General features: G+C 45.4%; 1 protein-coding gene and 1 pseudogene across 1 annotated transcript in view; one reads left to right on the top strand and one right to left on the bottom strand.

Moving 5' to 3' along the window:
* Nucleotides 1–15,212, bottom strand: part of LOC124556288 (stAR-related lipid transfer protein 13) — a 667,281-nt gene that overhangs the window by 122,757 nt on the left and 529,312 nt on the right. Inside the window, exon 10 of the mRNA XM_047130265.1 lies at nucleotides 769–1,040. Coding sequence (XP_046986221.1) covers nucleotides 769–1,040 — 272 coding nt within the window. The remainder of the gene's footprint in view (nucleotides 1–768; nucleotides 1,041–15,212) is intronic.
* Nucleotides 13,115–13,232, top strand: LOC124557232 (annotated as a pseudogene).

Raw genomic sequence — 15,212 nt, 5'->3', positions numbered from 1 at the left:
ACGGCAGGGGTCCACATGTCGTCGTTTTTGTTTGGGAGTCAAGGCGTGCGGGACAAACTTAACACACACTGTTCTCTTCTTCAAACATTCTGGAGAATGTTGATCTAGAGCTGTTACTCCAATGCGTTTTGTGACACACTAGGGCCACACGTCCATTACTTAACATAGGCTGCTCACAACTGACTGGCCGAATGCTCATATGCTGTTTACGATATTGCAGTGCTTTTTCTTCAGAATTACGATACAATGTTCCTTCGGACATGCATGCATGCAAATATTGGCACACCGCATCGCATTTATGAATAATACAGGAACTGCAATATCGTATTTATTCGCCGACACCAGGCAAGCGACTTTCAATTAAAATATTTCCCATGTACGGGAATATCCATAACGAATGTACGAGAGCAGATTGTAGACACATAGTCGACGATATATGGTAGTCTGGGTCTGGCCGTGGAGCGTGTTCGGATGGCCTAATGGTAAGGTGACCACTTGCGGTAAGCGGAAAATCGTGGTTCGAGTCCCTGTCCGGCACAAATGTTCGTTGTCGCCACTCCATTGTACAGCTGCTGGCTGTCCATATTTGCAATTGCGAGTATATTTCATGTATATGCCACTTGAAATTTTTAGTTCAAGATGGCACCGTACTTGCTACGCTGATGTCCGTATACACCAGGAATATAATCAGTCTCGGAAGTTTTTAGATGGACGGTGCACAAATAGTACACCATTCGGTCGGTATTCAGAGTGTGACACAGAACGTACCTGCGGGCCCTGGACGACGGCGGCCTCGCGGTGCAGGCGCTTGCGGCGGCGCGCCTTGAGGCTGTCGACGCGCTTCAGCAGAGCCCGCGCGCTGTCCTTGAGCCGTTCACTGCCGCTGCGGCGCACGCTGGGTGATGCGGGGGCGTCGGCCGCCGACGCGGCGGCGGACGACCCGGGAGACGCGTCGCGGTCGTGGTCGCGCTCCTGGTCGTGCACAGAGCTCTGGCTGGGCACGCGCAGCGTATCCTGATCCACCCCCGCCGCGCTTGCGTCTGCAAGTTACAAAGATATACACACACTATTACACTACTGGCCATTAAAATTGCTACACCAAGAAGAAATGCAAATAATAAACGGGTATTCATTGGACAAATATATTATACTAGAACTGACATGTGATTACATTATCACGCAGTTTGGGTGCATAGATCCTGAGAAATCAGTAACCAGAACAACCACCCCTGGCTGTAATAACGGCATTGATACGCCTGGGCATTGAGTCAAACAGAGCATGGATGGCGTGTACAGGTACAGCTGCCCATGCAGCTTCAACACGATACCACAGTTCATCAAGAGTAGTGACTGGGGTATTGTGACGAGCCAGTTGCTCGGCCACCATTGACCAGACGTTTTCAATTGGTGAGAGATCTGGAGAATGTGCTGGCCACGGCAGGGGCCGAACATTTTCTGTTTCCAGAAAGGCCCGTACAGGACCTGCAACATGCGGTCGTGCATTATCCTGCTGAAATTAGGGTTTTGCAGGGATTGAATGAAGCGTAGAGCCACGGGTCGTAACACATCTGAAGTGTACCGTCCGCTGTTCAAAGTGCGTCAATGCGAACAAGAGGTGACCGAGACGTGTAGCCTATGGCACCCCATACCATCACGCGCGGGTAATACGCCAGTATGGCGATGACGAATACACGCTTCCAATGTGCGTTCACCGTGATGTCGCCAAACACGGATGCGACCATCATGATGCTGTAAACAGAACCTGGGTTCATCTGAAAAAAGGCCGTTTTGCCATTCGTGCACCCAGGTTTGTCGTTGAGTACACCATCGCAGGCGCTCCTGTCTGTGATACGGCGTCAAGGGTAACCGCAGACATGGTCTCCGAGCTGATAGTCCATGCCGCTACAAACGTCGTCGAACTGTTCGTGCAGATGGTTGTCGTCTTGCAAAAGTCCCCATCTGTTGACTCAGGGATCGAGACGTGGCTCCACGATCCGTTACAGCCATGCGGATAAGATGCCTGTCATCTCGACTGCTAGTGATACGAGGCCGTTGGGATCCAGCACGGCGTTCCTTATTACCCTCCTGAACGCACAGATTCCATGCCGGCCGGTGTGGCCGAGCGGTTCTAGGCGCTTCAGTCTGCAACCGCGCGACCGCTACGGTCGCATGTTCGAATCCTGCCTCGGGCATGGATGTGTGTGATGTCCTTAAGTTAGTTAGGTTTAAGTAGTTCTAAGTTCTGGGGGACTGATGACCTTAGATGTTAAGTCCCATAGTGCTCAGAGCCATTTGAGCCACCGATTCCATATTCTGCTCACAGTCATAGGATCTCGACCAACGCGAGTTGCAATGTCGCGATACGATAAACCGCAATCGCGATAGGCTACAATCCGATCTTTGTCAATGTCGGAAACGTGATGGTACGCGTTTCTCCTCCTTGCACGAGGCATCACAACAACGTTTCACCATGCAACGCCGGTCAACTGCTGTTTGTATAAGAGAAATCGGTTGGAAGCTTTCCTCATGTCGTTGTAGGTGTCGCCACCGGCGCCAACCTTGTGTGAATGCTCTGAAAAGCTAATTATTTGCATATCACAGCATCTTCTTCCTGTCCACTGATGAACACGATCACAACACTACAGAAAATGCCTGTGACTTTTTGGAACACTGGCTGAATAGTTTCAGATAACATCCCCAAAAACTGGTTACTGTGTGGGATCTAATCATCAATAACAGGATATGGCGCACCTTAATAAATTTGTGGTCTCCCTCCCTCTGTGAACTGAGGCCATTATGAAGATTAAGGGGGATGAGTGGCTTTACTAAGACGTGAAACTCCTGAAGAAACTTGTGCTCTCCCTCCCTTCCTGAAATGAGGCCATTACCAAGGCCAGGAGCGATGACTGGCTTCAGCAGGTTATGACACACCTGAAGAAACTTCTGATCCCTCTCTCTATGAGGACATATGGGAAGGTGTTATTGCTGAGTTACTTTAGAAGGATACAAGACGACTTACACAAAATTTCGAGTTGACGTGATGAATGGCAGTTAGCTCTAAATGTAGAAAATGTGAGTTAATGCAGATGTGTAGGGAAACCAGTCACGTAATGTTCTAATACAGCATTAGAAGTGTGCTGCTTGATACAGTCACGTTGATTAAATATCTAGGCATAATGTTACAAAGCGATATGAAATGGAATGAATGTTTAAGAATTCTAACAGCGAAGGAAACTGGTCTACTTTGGTTTCTTGGGAGAATTTAGGAAAGTGGAGTTCGTCTGTAAAGGAGGCCACATATACAACACCAGAGAGACCCATTTTTCAATTCGTATTAAAGGAAGACATCTAAGCAATTCACAGATGGACTGCTAGATTTGTTACCAGTAGGCTCCGTCAACACGCAAGTACTATGGAGATGTCTTGGGAACTCGAATGGTAATCCCTGGAGGGAAGGCGACCTTCTTTTCAAAGAAAACTATTGAGAAAATTTAGAGAACCGATATTTGAAGCTGACTGCAGAATGATTCTATCGTCGCCAATATACATTTTGCGTAAGGAACATGAGGATAACATAGGAGAAATTGGGGTTGATACGGAGGTATACAGACACACTTTTTTACCTCGTTGTATTTGCAAGTGGAACAGGAAGGGAAATGACTAGTAGTGGTACAAGGCACCTTCCGCCATGCAACATGTTGTGGCTTGAGGAGTATGTATCTAGATATAGATGTAGCCTTTCAGCAAGATACGGCACACCTGAAGAATCTTGTGGTCTCTGTTCCTCTCGAAGCTGGGACCAAAAAATGGTTCAAATGGCTCTAAGCACTATGGTAATTAACATCTGAGGTCATCAGTCCCCTTGACTTAGAGCTACTTAAATCTAACTAACCTAAGGACATCACACACATCCATGCCCAAGGCAGGATTCGAACCTGCGACCGTAGCAGCCTCGTGGTTCTGGACTGAAGCACCTAGAACCGTTCGACCACAGCGGCTGGCAAACTGAGGCCACTAACAAAGGTAGTCATGATGACTGGCTTCAGCAGGATATGGCATCCCTGAAGAAACTTCTGGTCTATTTTCATCTCTGAAATGAGTCCATTATCATGGCTAGGTGTGATGACTGGCCTCAGCAGTATAAAGCACATCTGAAGAAGCTTGTGGTCTCCCTTCCTCTCTGAACTGAGGCCATTATTAAGTCTATGTGTGATGACTGGCTTCAGCAGGACACGGCACACCTGAATAAACTTGTGGTCTCCCTTCTCCTTTGACCTGAGGCCATTATCAAGGAAAGGGGCGATGAATGGCTTGAACAGGATGTGGCACACCGTAAGAAACTTGTGGTCTCCCATCCTCTTTGACCTGGCACAGTTGAAGAAATTTGAGGTCTCCCTTCCTCCCTGAACTGAGGCCATTATAAAGGCTGGAGGTGGCGCTACACGTTATTAGGGTGGTGTCTCCCGGGAATGATTAATTTTTTTCCGGTGTGTCCTGTAATGACCGTTGGAATGTCTAAACCTCGGATGAAAATTTCAGCTATGACTCCACTTCCGGTTCCTGTAGTTTTGAAACGAATCTCTTATCGAAGGTGTAGGTTGATACTTTGAATTTCAACCTTCAAACGTCAAAACGTTGAGGGATCGTGGGACAATATTGTTTCCTGAGCTACCTCAGACTGACACAAGGGATGTCGCTTTTTACATACCTTCAATAGAGGCATTTCACATTCTTAAGCTCGAGGCATGAAACAAAATTTTTCAGTGAAGTCGCTAAAGAACAGACTCATTACCAACTAACCTCTTTGATTGTTATATTGCTTTCGTGAAGCACACCAAACGGGTCACCGATTTTACATAGCTTTCACACGATTGCAGTACATACATGCGTGTAACAAATCCTGCTGTAGTACGAGGCGGTTCTCAGTTTATTTCGATAAATCGATGTTCAAAGTTTTACTAGAGTGTTGAATAACATACGAGAGAAATGGCCGTCGAGCTGTGGCATTAGCGAGATTTTATAAGCGGACTGACTAGAAGTGTGCTCGTATTAAGTTCGAGTCTCGTCATCTTTTTTTCTAATCTTTCATCAAACGATTTATCACTACAATAATCTTAAAAGTAATAATAGTAGTAACTATAATAATAATAATAATAATAATAATAATAATCGTAATAATAATAATAATCGTAATAATAATAATAATAATAATAATAATAATAGTAATAATGCTCTCATATAAGTTGATGTGGCTAATTCAGGTTGTTATTTATTACACACTGTCCAGTCACAGTAATATGAGCACCTGTCAAAAGCCTGAATAACCAACTTTTGCAGCGCTGACCTCTGTGAGACGTGCAGGAAGAGAATCAGTCAGGTTGTGGTAGTTACCGACAGGGATGTGAAGTCAGGCCGACTCAACGCCGTGGCCAGTTGTTCTAGGTTTCTCGATTGAAGATCAATGACGTGAACAGCCTGTTCGAGGTGGTCCCACAGATTCTCTATTGGGTTTAATTCTGCGGAGTTTAGTGGCCGGGAGAGTACGGTAAACTCGTCCTGGTACTCTTCGAACGACACACATACACTGCGAGCTGTGTGATACATTGCATTGTCATTCTGGTAGATACCACAGTGCCAAGAAAAATCAAACTGCATCTACGAGTGGACATGGCCACAAGGGTAGATGCATACTTGTGTCGATCCATTGTACCTACCAGAATGACGAGATTACCTAAGGAATGCCACGAACTCTAATGCTTCCCTCTTCGGTCTGGACTCATTCTGGCAATGATTGCAGAGTCTTTTTCTGGCGTTTCATGCCGTACATGCTAACGGCTGCTTGCTCGATGGAGCGTGAAACATGATTCATCTGAAAAGGCTACCTGTCGCCACCCAGTGGACGTCCAGTTGCGATACTGGCGCGCAAATTTCAGCCTTCGTCGCCGATGAACAGCAGTCAGCATAGGTGCTTGAACCAGGCGCTTGCTGCGGAGGCTCATACACAGCAACGTTCGCCGAACGGAAGTTGAGGAGACACTGTTGGCAGCTCCTTCATTTGGGCGGTCAGATGGTCAACAGTTGCAAATCTATTCGCCACCACCACCCTCCCACCACCAAGGTTGGGGTTAGGTTGTTTTGGGGAAGGAGACCAGACAGCGAGGTCATCCATCTCATCGGATTAGGGAAGGATGGGGAAGGAAGTCGGCCGTGCCCTTGCAGAGGAACCATCCCGGCATTTGCCTGGAGTGATTTAGGGAAATCACGGAAAACCTAAATCAGGATGGCTGGACGCGGGATTGAACCGTCTATTCGTCCTACGTGTCTCTGCAGCCATCGTTCACACCTTATCATCTATGGCTCGTGGTGCACCACAGCTCCCTCGGTGCCGGTTTTGGATAGCGCCATAGTGCCTTGCACGTATACTTTAACCACAGCGGCACGCGAACAGTTTACAGACTTAGCCGTTTCAGAAATGCTTCCACTCTTGGCCCGAAAGCCAATGATCACTCCCTTTTGGACATCAGGTAAACCGCTCCCTTTCCGCATTACGACAACGACTGCACTGTCTTGCGCGTCTCCCTGATACGCTATATATACTCTCCACAGCTAGAGTTGCCATCTGCTGTCTGTGAGAGGTTACTGCGCGTTGACGTCAAATATACGCGGTGGTCACATTAATGTGGCTGGTCAGTGTAAATGCTGGACGGAACACAACCTTATGGCCACGTTGTTTGCTGCTACAATATTCGCCAATGCTTGATACTTACAAATGCAATATATCAGTTACCTTAATCTGGTGACTATATTTTAACCGTCGTCCTTGCACTGGATGAAATAGAAACCATCTGACTGATGCCGAAATATAATTGTTTCATTAAAATTAGAGTTTAGTAGATACGACATGATAACTGAAAATTTTTGCCACACCAGAACTCGAACCCAAATTTTCTGCTTTTCACGAGTAATCACCTCAGACAATTAGGCTATCTGAAGATGCCTCTAGGCTGACTCCTAATTTCATTGTCACTGACGTTCCCAACTATGATTTCCGAACACTACAAAAATGGTTCAAATGGCTCTGAGCACTATGGGACTTAACAGCTGAGGTCATCAGTCACCTAGAACTTAGAACTACTTAAACCTAACTAACCTAAGGACACCACACACGTCCATGCCCGAGGCAGGATTTTAACCTGCGACCGCAGCGGTCGCGCGGTTCCAGACTGAAGCGCCTAGAACCGCACGCCCACCCCGGACTGCCCAGAGGTTCTCTCGCGCGGTATGTGAGAATAACACCACTGCGGGAACGGAGTCGTTGGAGGACCGTGCTTTATCCTGTCGAAATGTTATATACCAGTGGGAACGAATTTCCTGCATCAAACACAGGGGTTAGACAAAAATATCGAAACATCGGGAGAAATGCGTTCTTGAACGTGCTGAAAATGCAGAGGCTATCCAAGCCTGCAGCTGGCGCTGTCGTATTTGACGGCGAACGACACGTGTGCAATGGCCAGGACAGTGGTCCGTGTAGTTATGAGTGTATTATGTCGCAGTTGAATGAATTCCAATATGAGCAAATTGTTGGTGTTCTTATGATGCATGCTTCAGTAACCGAGGAAGCCAAAGTGTTTGGTTTTTCAAGAGGCACCGTACTGAAGACTTATACTGGTTACAGGGAAAGCGGAGAAACATCTTCCGTTAAGTCAGAACACGGACAAAGGTGTGTGCTGAGTGATTGTGACAGACGACCACTGAAGAGGATCATGATGAAAAATAAGAGGAAGACAGCGGCAAAAGACACAGAAGAACTGAATATCTCACCCGCGAGCCCTGTTAGTACCAAAACAACACGAAAGGTGCTCCGTAAGCAGGGAACTGCAAGGTGAGCGGCAATTCTAAAACCACTCAATAGTGATGCAAATGCCCGTAACAGGAAACTGTGGTGCCGAAGCCACAAAACCCAGACTATGGAACTGTGGGAAAAAGCCATTAGGCGGATGAGTTTTGTTGCATACTCTTTCCAAATTCTGGCAGAGTTTACGTCCAGATAATGAAACGTGGCGGGGTACAATGATGTTCTGGACAGCCATGCCGTGGTATTCCATGGGCCCATGGGTATTCTGCAACGTCACATTACTGTCAAGGATTACGTGACCATTTTGGCTGATCAGGTCCATCCCATGGTGCAATGTGTGTTTCCCAATGGTAAGGCTGTGTTCCAAGACGACAAGGCCCCTGTTCACACAACTCCCATCGTGCAGGACTGGTTTTGTGAGCATGAGGATGAACTATCTCCCTTGGCAGTGAGACATCAGGCCTCAATATTATTGAGCATTTGTGGTCTTTTGGAGAGAAGGGTTCGTGATCGCTATCCATCTACATCTTCGTTACCCGAACTTGCAACCATTTTGCAGGAAGACTGGTATAAAAGTCACTCCGTCTTCAGGCCACAAGTGGCCCATCGGGACCATCCGACCGCCGTGTCATCCTCAGCTGAGGATGTGGATAGGAGGGGTGTGTGGTCAGCATACCGCTCTCCCGGTCGTTATGATGGTTTTCTTTGGCCGGAGCCCCTACTATTCGGTCGAGTAGCTCCTCAATTGGCATCACGAGGCTGAGTGCACCCCGAAAAACGGCAACAAAGCATGACGGCTCAGATGGTCACCCATCCAACTGCCGGCCACGCCCGACAGTGCTTAACTTCGGTGATCTGACGGGAACCGGTGTACCCACTGCGGCAAGCCCGTCGCCAAGACTGGTATAAGGTTCCCTTAAAAACCATACAGGACCTGTATTTATCAGTTCTGGGACGACTAGAATCTGTTTTGAATGCCAACGGTTTTCCAACACTGTATTAGGCATGGTAATGTGGTTTTTGCCATTTCCATATTTTTTCCCAGCTCCTGTACGTTCTCCCAGTGTTTCTACTCCCGCGTACGCCTACGGAGAACCTCTAATAGTAATGTTTGGAAATCATAGCAAGAAAATTCATGAAAATTTGAGTCAGGTGTGGTGGCATGTTCATGTAGACTAAGGATTCCTTTGGGTGTCCACTTTCGGCCCGATGTTACCTGTAGGGTTTTAGTTTGTGGGAACTGTTGTGAAACTGCCTGTACTGGCCGCTTTAACTCCTAAGAGACATATCTGGTTCAGCAGCTCAGGACTGACCAAGAATTCAGCAATGTTTATGGCACAGGGTAAGCTCAGTGGTTTGCTAGTCGCTTTGGAAAAGTCCGAAGGGTGGTGAAACAGAACTGAAGATATTAACTGTAACTAGTGTAGCTGCTAATGGTGCGGCTCAGTTCCCCTGCACAGTTGAAGATGGTTATAGGGCCACAGTATTCAGCAGAACTAGTGGTGTAAAAACGGATATTTACGGAGAAGGTCTGCACTTTAGAATCCCATAGTTCCAGTAGCGAGTAATGAATGACAGAAGATCGCGTCTACCTAAAATTTCTTCTCCTAGGGGAAGCAAGAACTTCGAGCAGGGGCAAAACAATTGCCCATAATGTACAGACAACTGGGCCTCGATTATGAGGAAAAAGCTTTGCCATGCATTTGCCTTAACCGCCCAGAGGCAAAAGGTTTCTCTTCTTATGTGAAAGGAAGTCACAGAAAGACTACGAGTTTTCGGTATACTTCTAGATGCTGTTTCTGTAACAGAACTGAGCCGCGGAAATAGGCAAAATAAGTAGCTCAAGAAAATACTTAGCGTACTGTATATGTTATGGAGAGCGGGAAACAAGAACGGCAGCAGAAGACTGTTTAAGTGGAGGGTGGAGCAGAAGGTGCCAAAATGATGGGACAAGCAGTAGCAAAGAAACAAGAATACCTCAAATTACGAAAAATTCGAACTGCACAGAGCATATCTAGAACAATAGACGATCCTCAAAAATATAATGTTTCTCAGTGGAAATAGCTTGATTTTAAGTATTAATGATCCAACATTTTATAATCTTAGCAATAAGCCAAAACACTGAAATGCTATTGATTGTAATGGATTATAACAGCCTGTGGCAGAAACAGAAATGGTATACAACTCTTAATAAGAAAATGCCACCATACACCTTTGTAATACTGTTTCGTGATAACTGCCAATGAATGTTTCAGGTATCAAACTGTGAATAATAATTCATACACTTATTTACATGACTATAATGACAGAAAACTCTGGCGACATATTACTTGCATAAATATTCTCTCGCTATATTTTATATGAGCGTAATAAATACTGGTTTTGTTTTAAAAATGTCGTCTATTGGTAAGCAGAAAATCCGGGTTCGAGTCCCGGTATGGCACATATTTTAAACTGATACGATATATTAATTACATTGCAACATCGGCATTTCTGGCCTGTTTCCACTCATGTCATTTCGTGCGATAGCATGTTCACTGATTTCGTCCCATCGATCTATCATGTTATTGTAGTGTGATTAATTTATTTCGTAGAATTATAATTGTTTGGCGTTTGTTTTGCAAATAAAGAGTGACCAATCTCTTGCATCCAGCAGTATCATGCGAGTTGTGTTTTTTGCAGAGCTTAGGTAGCTGGATCAACGTTTGATTGGAGTATTTGTATGGCTTTTGTGAAATCAGCAAATTCAAAGGGAAGAGGCTTGTCAGTGGTGAGAGACTAGGGCGGTGTGAAAGCAGCGCGGATCAGCATTTGCCAGTACGCATCAGCCTAGCACGCGTGGGTGGCGCCTTTAAGCCGTCTATCGACACGGCGCTACTGGGGTTTTGCACGGTGGGTGTCCACACGCCTGTGTGCTAGCACAGTACTAGCTGCGCTGACAGCTGCGAACTGCGGACGCGTCCTCCACGAGCAAACTGCTGACTCAGCCGCCAGCCGCTGCAAAAACTAAGAATTCTCCACTTCACTAGATCACTCAGTGTTTGCAACCTTCAGCGCTCAAGTTTAACAGCCACCAAGGTGTCGTCAGAGCAACTTTTCAATCTTGTTCTGGAGACTATGAGTTACACATTCTTAAAGCCGACGATATCGCATTTACAGCGTCCTCAGATATTCTAGAGTAAATTTTTTTAAAAACCCCTTTAGGACCCACTAATGATGCTGGAAGGGGTTTACATCTCATTTGGTATGACGGTCCTTTACACCGCTGACGAATCGTACTTACCAGATACATAAATGTTGCGAGGGAATTAAAAGCCAGCAGTCACTATTTTACAAAAGTTTACCTCATTATTCAAGTCATAACTGTTTTCGGACATATATGAAATTGATAACTTTCAACGATTAGCATATCTCTGCATATCATATACTAAATCTATATTCCACTAATATCTACTGCGTTAGTACAGAAGATAAGATCGTAACGCACCTCTTTTCTATAGAGAATCTATTGTAATAACTGTCATGCTCTAAAAAGTTTAGATTTTACCGAGTCACGGTCATACAATGTTTTTCCGAAAGAATACATCGCTATTTGGCTGTATATTTCTGTACATTTTTTGCGTACATTCTAGAGTTCGGCTTTCACGTCATTATCGGCTATAACGTTCTTACACCATTACCATTTTTTTGCTGTGTACTGTGCACGATGATCAATATACAGTTCAAAACATTGGCTTAACATTTATATAAATGGTATAAAATTAACGTCTTGTAGGGATGCGGTACATTATCAAATGGTTCAAATGACTCTGAGCGCTATGGGACTTACCTTCTGAGGTCATCAGTCCCCTAGAACTTAGAACTGCTTAAACCTAACTAACCTAAGGACATCACACACCCCCATGTCCGAGGCAGGATTCGAACCTGCGACCGTAGCGGTCGCGCGGTTCCAGATAGTAGCGCCTAGAACCGCTCGGCCACCCCGGCCGGCCGGTACATTATCGAAGAGGCACATAATATCTGTGGAAGTCAGCCCAAAGCAGGTAAACGACAGATCTTGTGTTTCCTACAAGGCGTTAATTTTGTACCATTTATACCAATGTTAAGCAAGTGTGTTTAGCTGTGTATGCGCCATCCTGCACAGTACACAGAAAAGTGTTGTTAATAGTCTAAGATCATTGCACTCGATAATGCCGTGAAAGCCGAAATCTAGATTTTACTCAAGAAATATACAGAAATATACAGTCAAATGGAGATGTATTTAAAAAAAAATTGTAATACTGCCTATGAAGAACGTCTTCGATGCTTGTGTGTCTCAAAATTTTGAGCGAATAATTATGAAGCGCTGCCGCATCAAAGACGCAAACAGTATGTGTGAGTTAAATCGCCGGCCGGAGTGGCCGTGCGGTTCTAAGCGCTACAGTCTGGAGCCGCGAGACCGCTACGGTCGCAGGTTCGAATCCTGCCTCGGGCATGGATGTGTGTGATGTCCTTAGGTTAGTTAGGCTTAAGTAGTTCTAAGTTCTAGGGGACTGATGACCTCAGATGTTAAGTCCCATAGTGCTCAGAGCCATTTGAACCATTTTTTTGAGTTAAATCATTAGACTATAAGCTGTTTGATGGATAAGCAATTCTTCACAAAAAAATATCGTCGGTGGTCGACATAGTTAACAAACATTTATTTCATCCCAGTTACATTTTCACTGTTGGCTAGTGTTATTACTCCACTTTGTTAAGTTAACATCTATCTATTTAGTATATAGGTCAATTGTGTAAATTATTTACAAAAATTAATGGTAGGAGGCAGGAGTAGCTGATGGTGAGTGCCTAGTTACATGTATTTCAGTTTTTGACTCGGATATCCTCGTTGCCTTGCACGATATTTTTTTGTGAAGAATTGCTTATCCATCAAACAGCTTATAGTCTAATGATTTAAGTCAAAAAAATGGTTCAAATGGCTCTGAGCACTATGGGACTTAACATCTGAGGTCATCAGTCCCCTAGAACTTAGAACTACTTAAGCCTAACTAACCTAAGGACATCACACACATCCATGCCCGAGGCAGGATTCGAACCTGCGACCGTAGCGGTCTCGCGGCTCCAGACTGTAGCGCTTAGAACCGCACGGCCACTCCGGCCGGCGATTTAACTCACACATACTGTTTGCTGACCACGAAAATGACGAAGAAAATCCTGGATTAGCACTCGTTTATAAGGGGTACATTTAATTATAATCATATTTTATGAGCGTTGATTGTCGCCAACGGCCTTTCAGCAGTGATAACGCCGGTTCCCGTCAGATCACCGAAGTTAAGCGCTGTCGGGCTGGGCTAGCACTTGGATGGGTGACCATGCGGTCTGCCGAGCGCTGTTGGCAAGCGGGGTGCACTCAGCCCTTATGAGGCAAGCTAAGGAGCTCCTTGGTTGAGGAGTAGCGGCTCCGGTCGCGGAAATTGACGTACGGCCGGGAGAGCGGTGTGCTGACCACATGCCCCTCCATATCCGCATCCAGTGACGTCTGTGGGCTGAGGATGACATTGCGGCCGGTCAGTACCGTTGGGCCTTCATGACCTGTTCGGACGGGGTTTAGTTATGTTTAGTTTAGTTTTAGCGATCTTTGTCGACTCCTTTCCATATAGGCTTCGAAATCCCGCTGATGGTGGACAGAGTGAAAGTTTCAGGCAACTATAGCTGCATGTTTTTTGTAGCTATTTTTATCCCGGGCTCATAGTATGAAGGGGAAGGAAGGAGTGGAGCATGTTTCGTTTAAGCGTAGTTTCAGTCTATTACAGGCTACATTCTGCGCGTGTGCTGGAGGAACGTGTTACTGAAGTATAGTTAGTGTGTATGGTCATTGTAATTCCCGTGATTCAACATGGCTCATAAATTCGTAAACAGCGCTGACAATTTTTGCTACATTTGCAAACGGGCTTCATTGAAATCCCAAAGGAGGCCAACAACGCCATATATTAGGAATGCATACAGACTATACTTTGGCTGTGAAATCGGGCGCCGTGACACATCTTGGGTTCCTCGTGTATGATGCGTGTCTTGTGTATCAAATTTTCATTCGTGACTGAACCATAAAAGAGCTTCTACGGGCTTTGCTATGCCCTTGACCTGTCGAAAACCTCAAACCATGTGAAGGATTGTTGCTTTTGTATGACAAGTCTGTCAACACACGGTATTTCCAAGAAGAAAAAGTCTTCCTTGACTTATCCTAACATATTGTCGGCCATGCGACAAATGCCTCACGCAGATGGACTACTTGTTCCTGTCCCACCTGACTGTGATAGTGACGAGGTCGATAGTGAAACTAGTGCTGCACCATCGCCTTCAAAACCCAGTTCTTCGAAAGTTCCTGATTTTGTGTGTTCAGAGGAGTATTCAGAGATTCACAAAATAACAGTGCGGACTTAATGCCCTAGTGAGAGAGCTGGAAATACCGGAAGGTAAAGCTGAACTGAAGGCGTCACGACTACAAATGTGGAATTGTCTTGATAAGACAGTAAATGTGAGTGCGTTCCGTAACCGACATTGCCATTCCTTCCATTTTTCTAAAGTGAAAAGAACTTGGCATTTCTAATGATGTACACGGACTAATGGCAGCTGTGGGCTTCAACTATAAAAGTGATCAATGAAGGTTGTTCATCGACTCCTCCAAAGTAAGTCTCAAGTACGTGGTACTGCAATAATGGCAACGTGTTACCGTCGATTTCGACTGGGTATACGCCTTGCATTAAATAAATTTATGGTAACGTGAAACAACTGTTATTGCGATTGAAATATGCCAAGTTTAAATCTACATATATATAGATAATTCTCAAAATGGTTCAAATGGCTCTGAGCACTATGGGACTTAACATCTATGGTCAACAGTCCCCTAGAACTTAGGACTACTTAAACCTAACTAACCTAAGGACAGCACACAACACCCAGTCATCACGAGACAGAGAAAATCCCTGACCCCGCCGGATAATTCTCAGGCCACAGTACAATGCGTGGCGAAGGGTACCCTGAACGACTACTTGTCATTTCCTTTCCTGTTACACTCGCAAATAGAGCGAGGGAAAAAGACTATCTACATTCCTCCGCATGAGCCCTAATTTCTCGTATCTCATCTTCGTGGTCCTTGCGCGTATTGTATGTTGGTGGCAGTAAAATCGTTCGGCTGTCAGCTTCAAATGCCGGTTCTCTAAATTTTCTCAATAGTGTTTCACGAAAAGAACATCACCTTCCCTCCAGGGATTCCCATTTGAGTTCCCGATGAAGGTCCGTCACACTTACTTATTGTTAGAAACTACCGATAACAAATCTAGCAGCCCACCCCTGAGTTGCTTCGACGTCTTCCTTCTAT

This window comes from Schistocerca americana, chromosome X (assembly GCF_021461395.2).
Source record: "Schistocerca americana isolate TAMUIC-IGC-003095 chromosome X, iqSchAmer2.1, whole genome shotgun sequence".
Classification (NCBI taxonomy): domain Eukaryota; kingdom Metazoa; phylum Arthropoda; class Insecta; order Orthoptera; family Acrididae; genus Schistocerca; species Schistocerca americana.
Note: the sequence above shows the minus strand (reverse complement) of the source record. Positions and strands in the feature narration are given on the sequence as shown.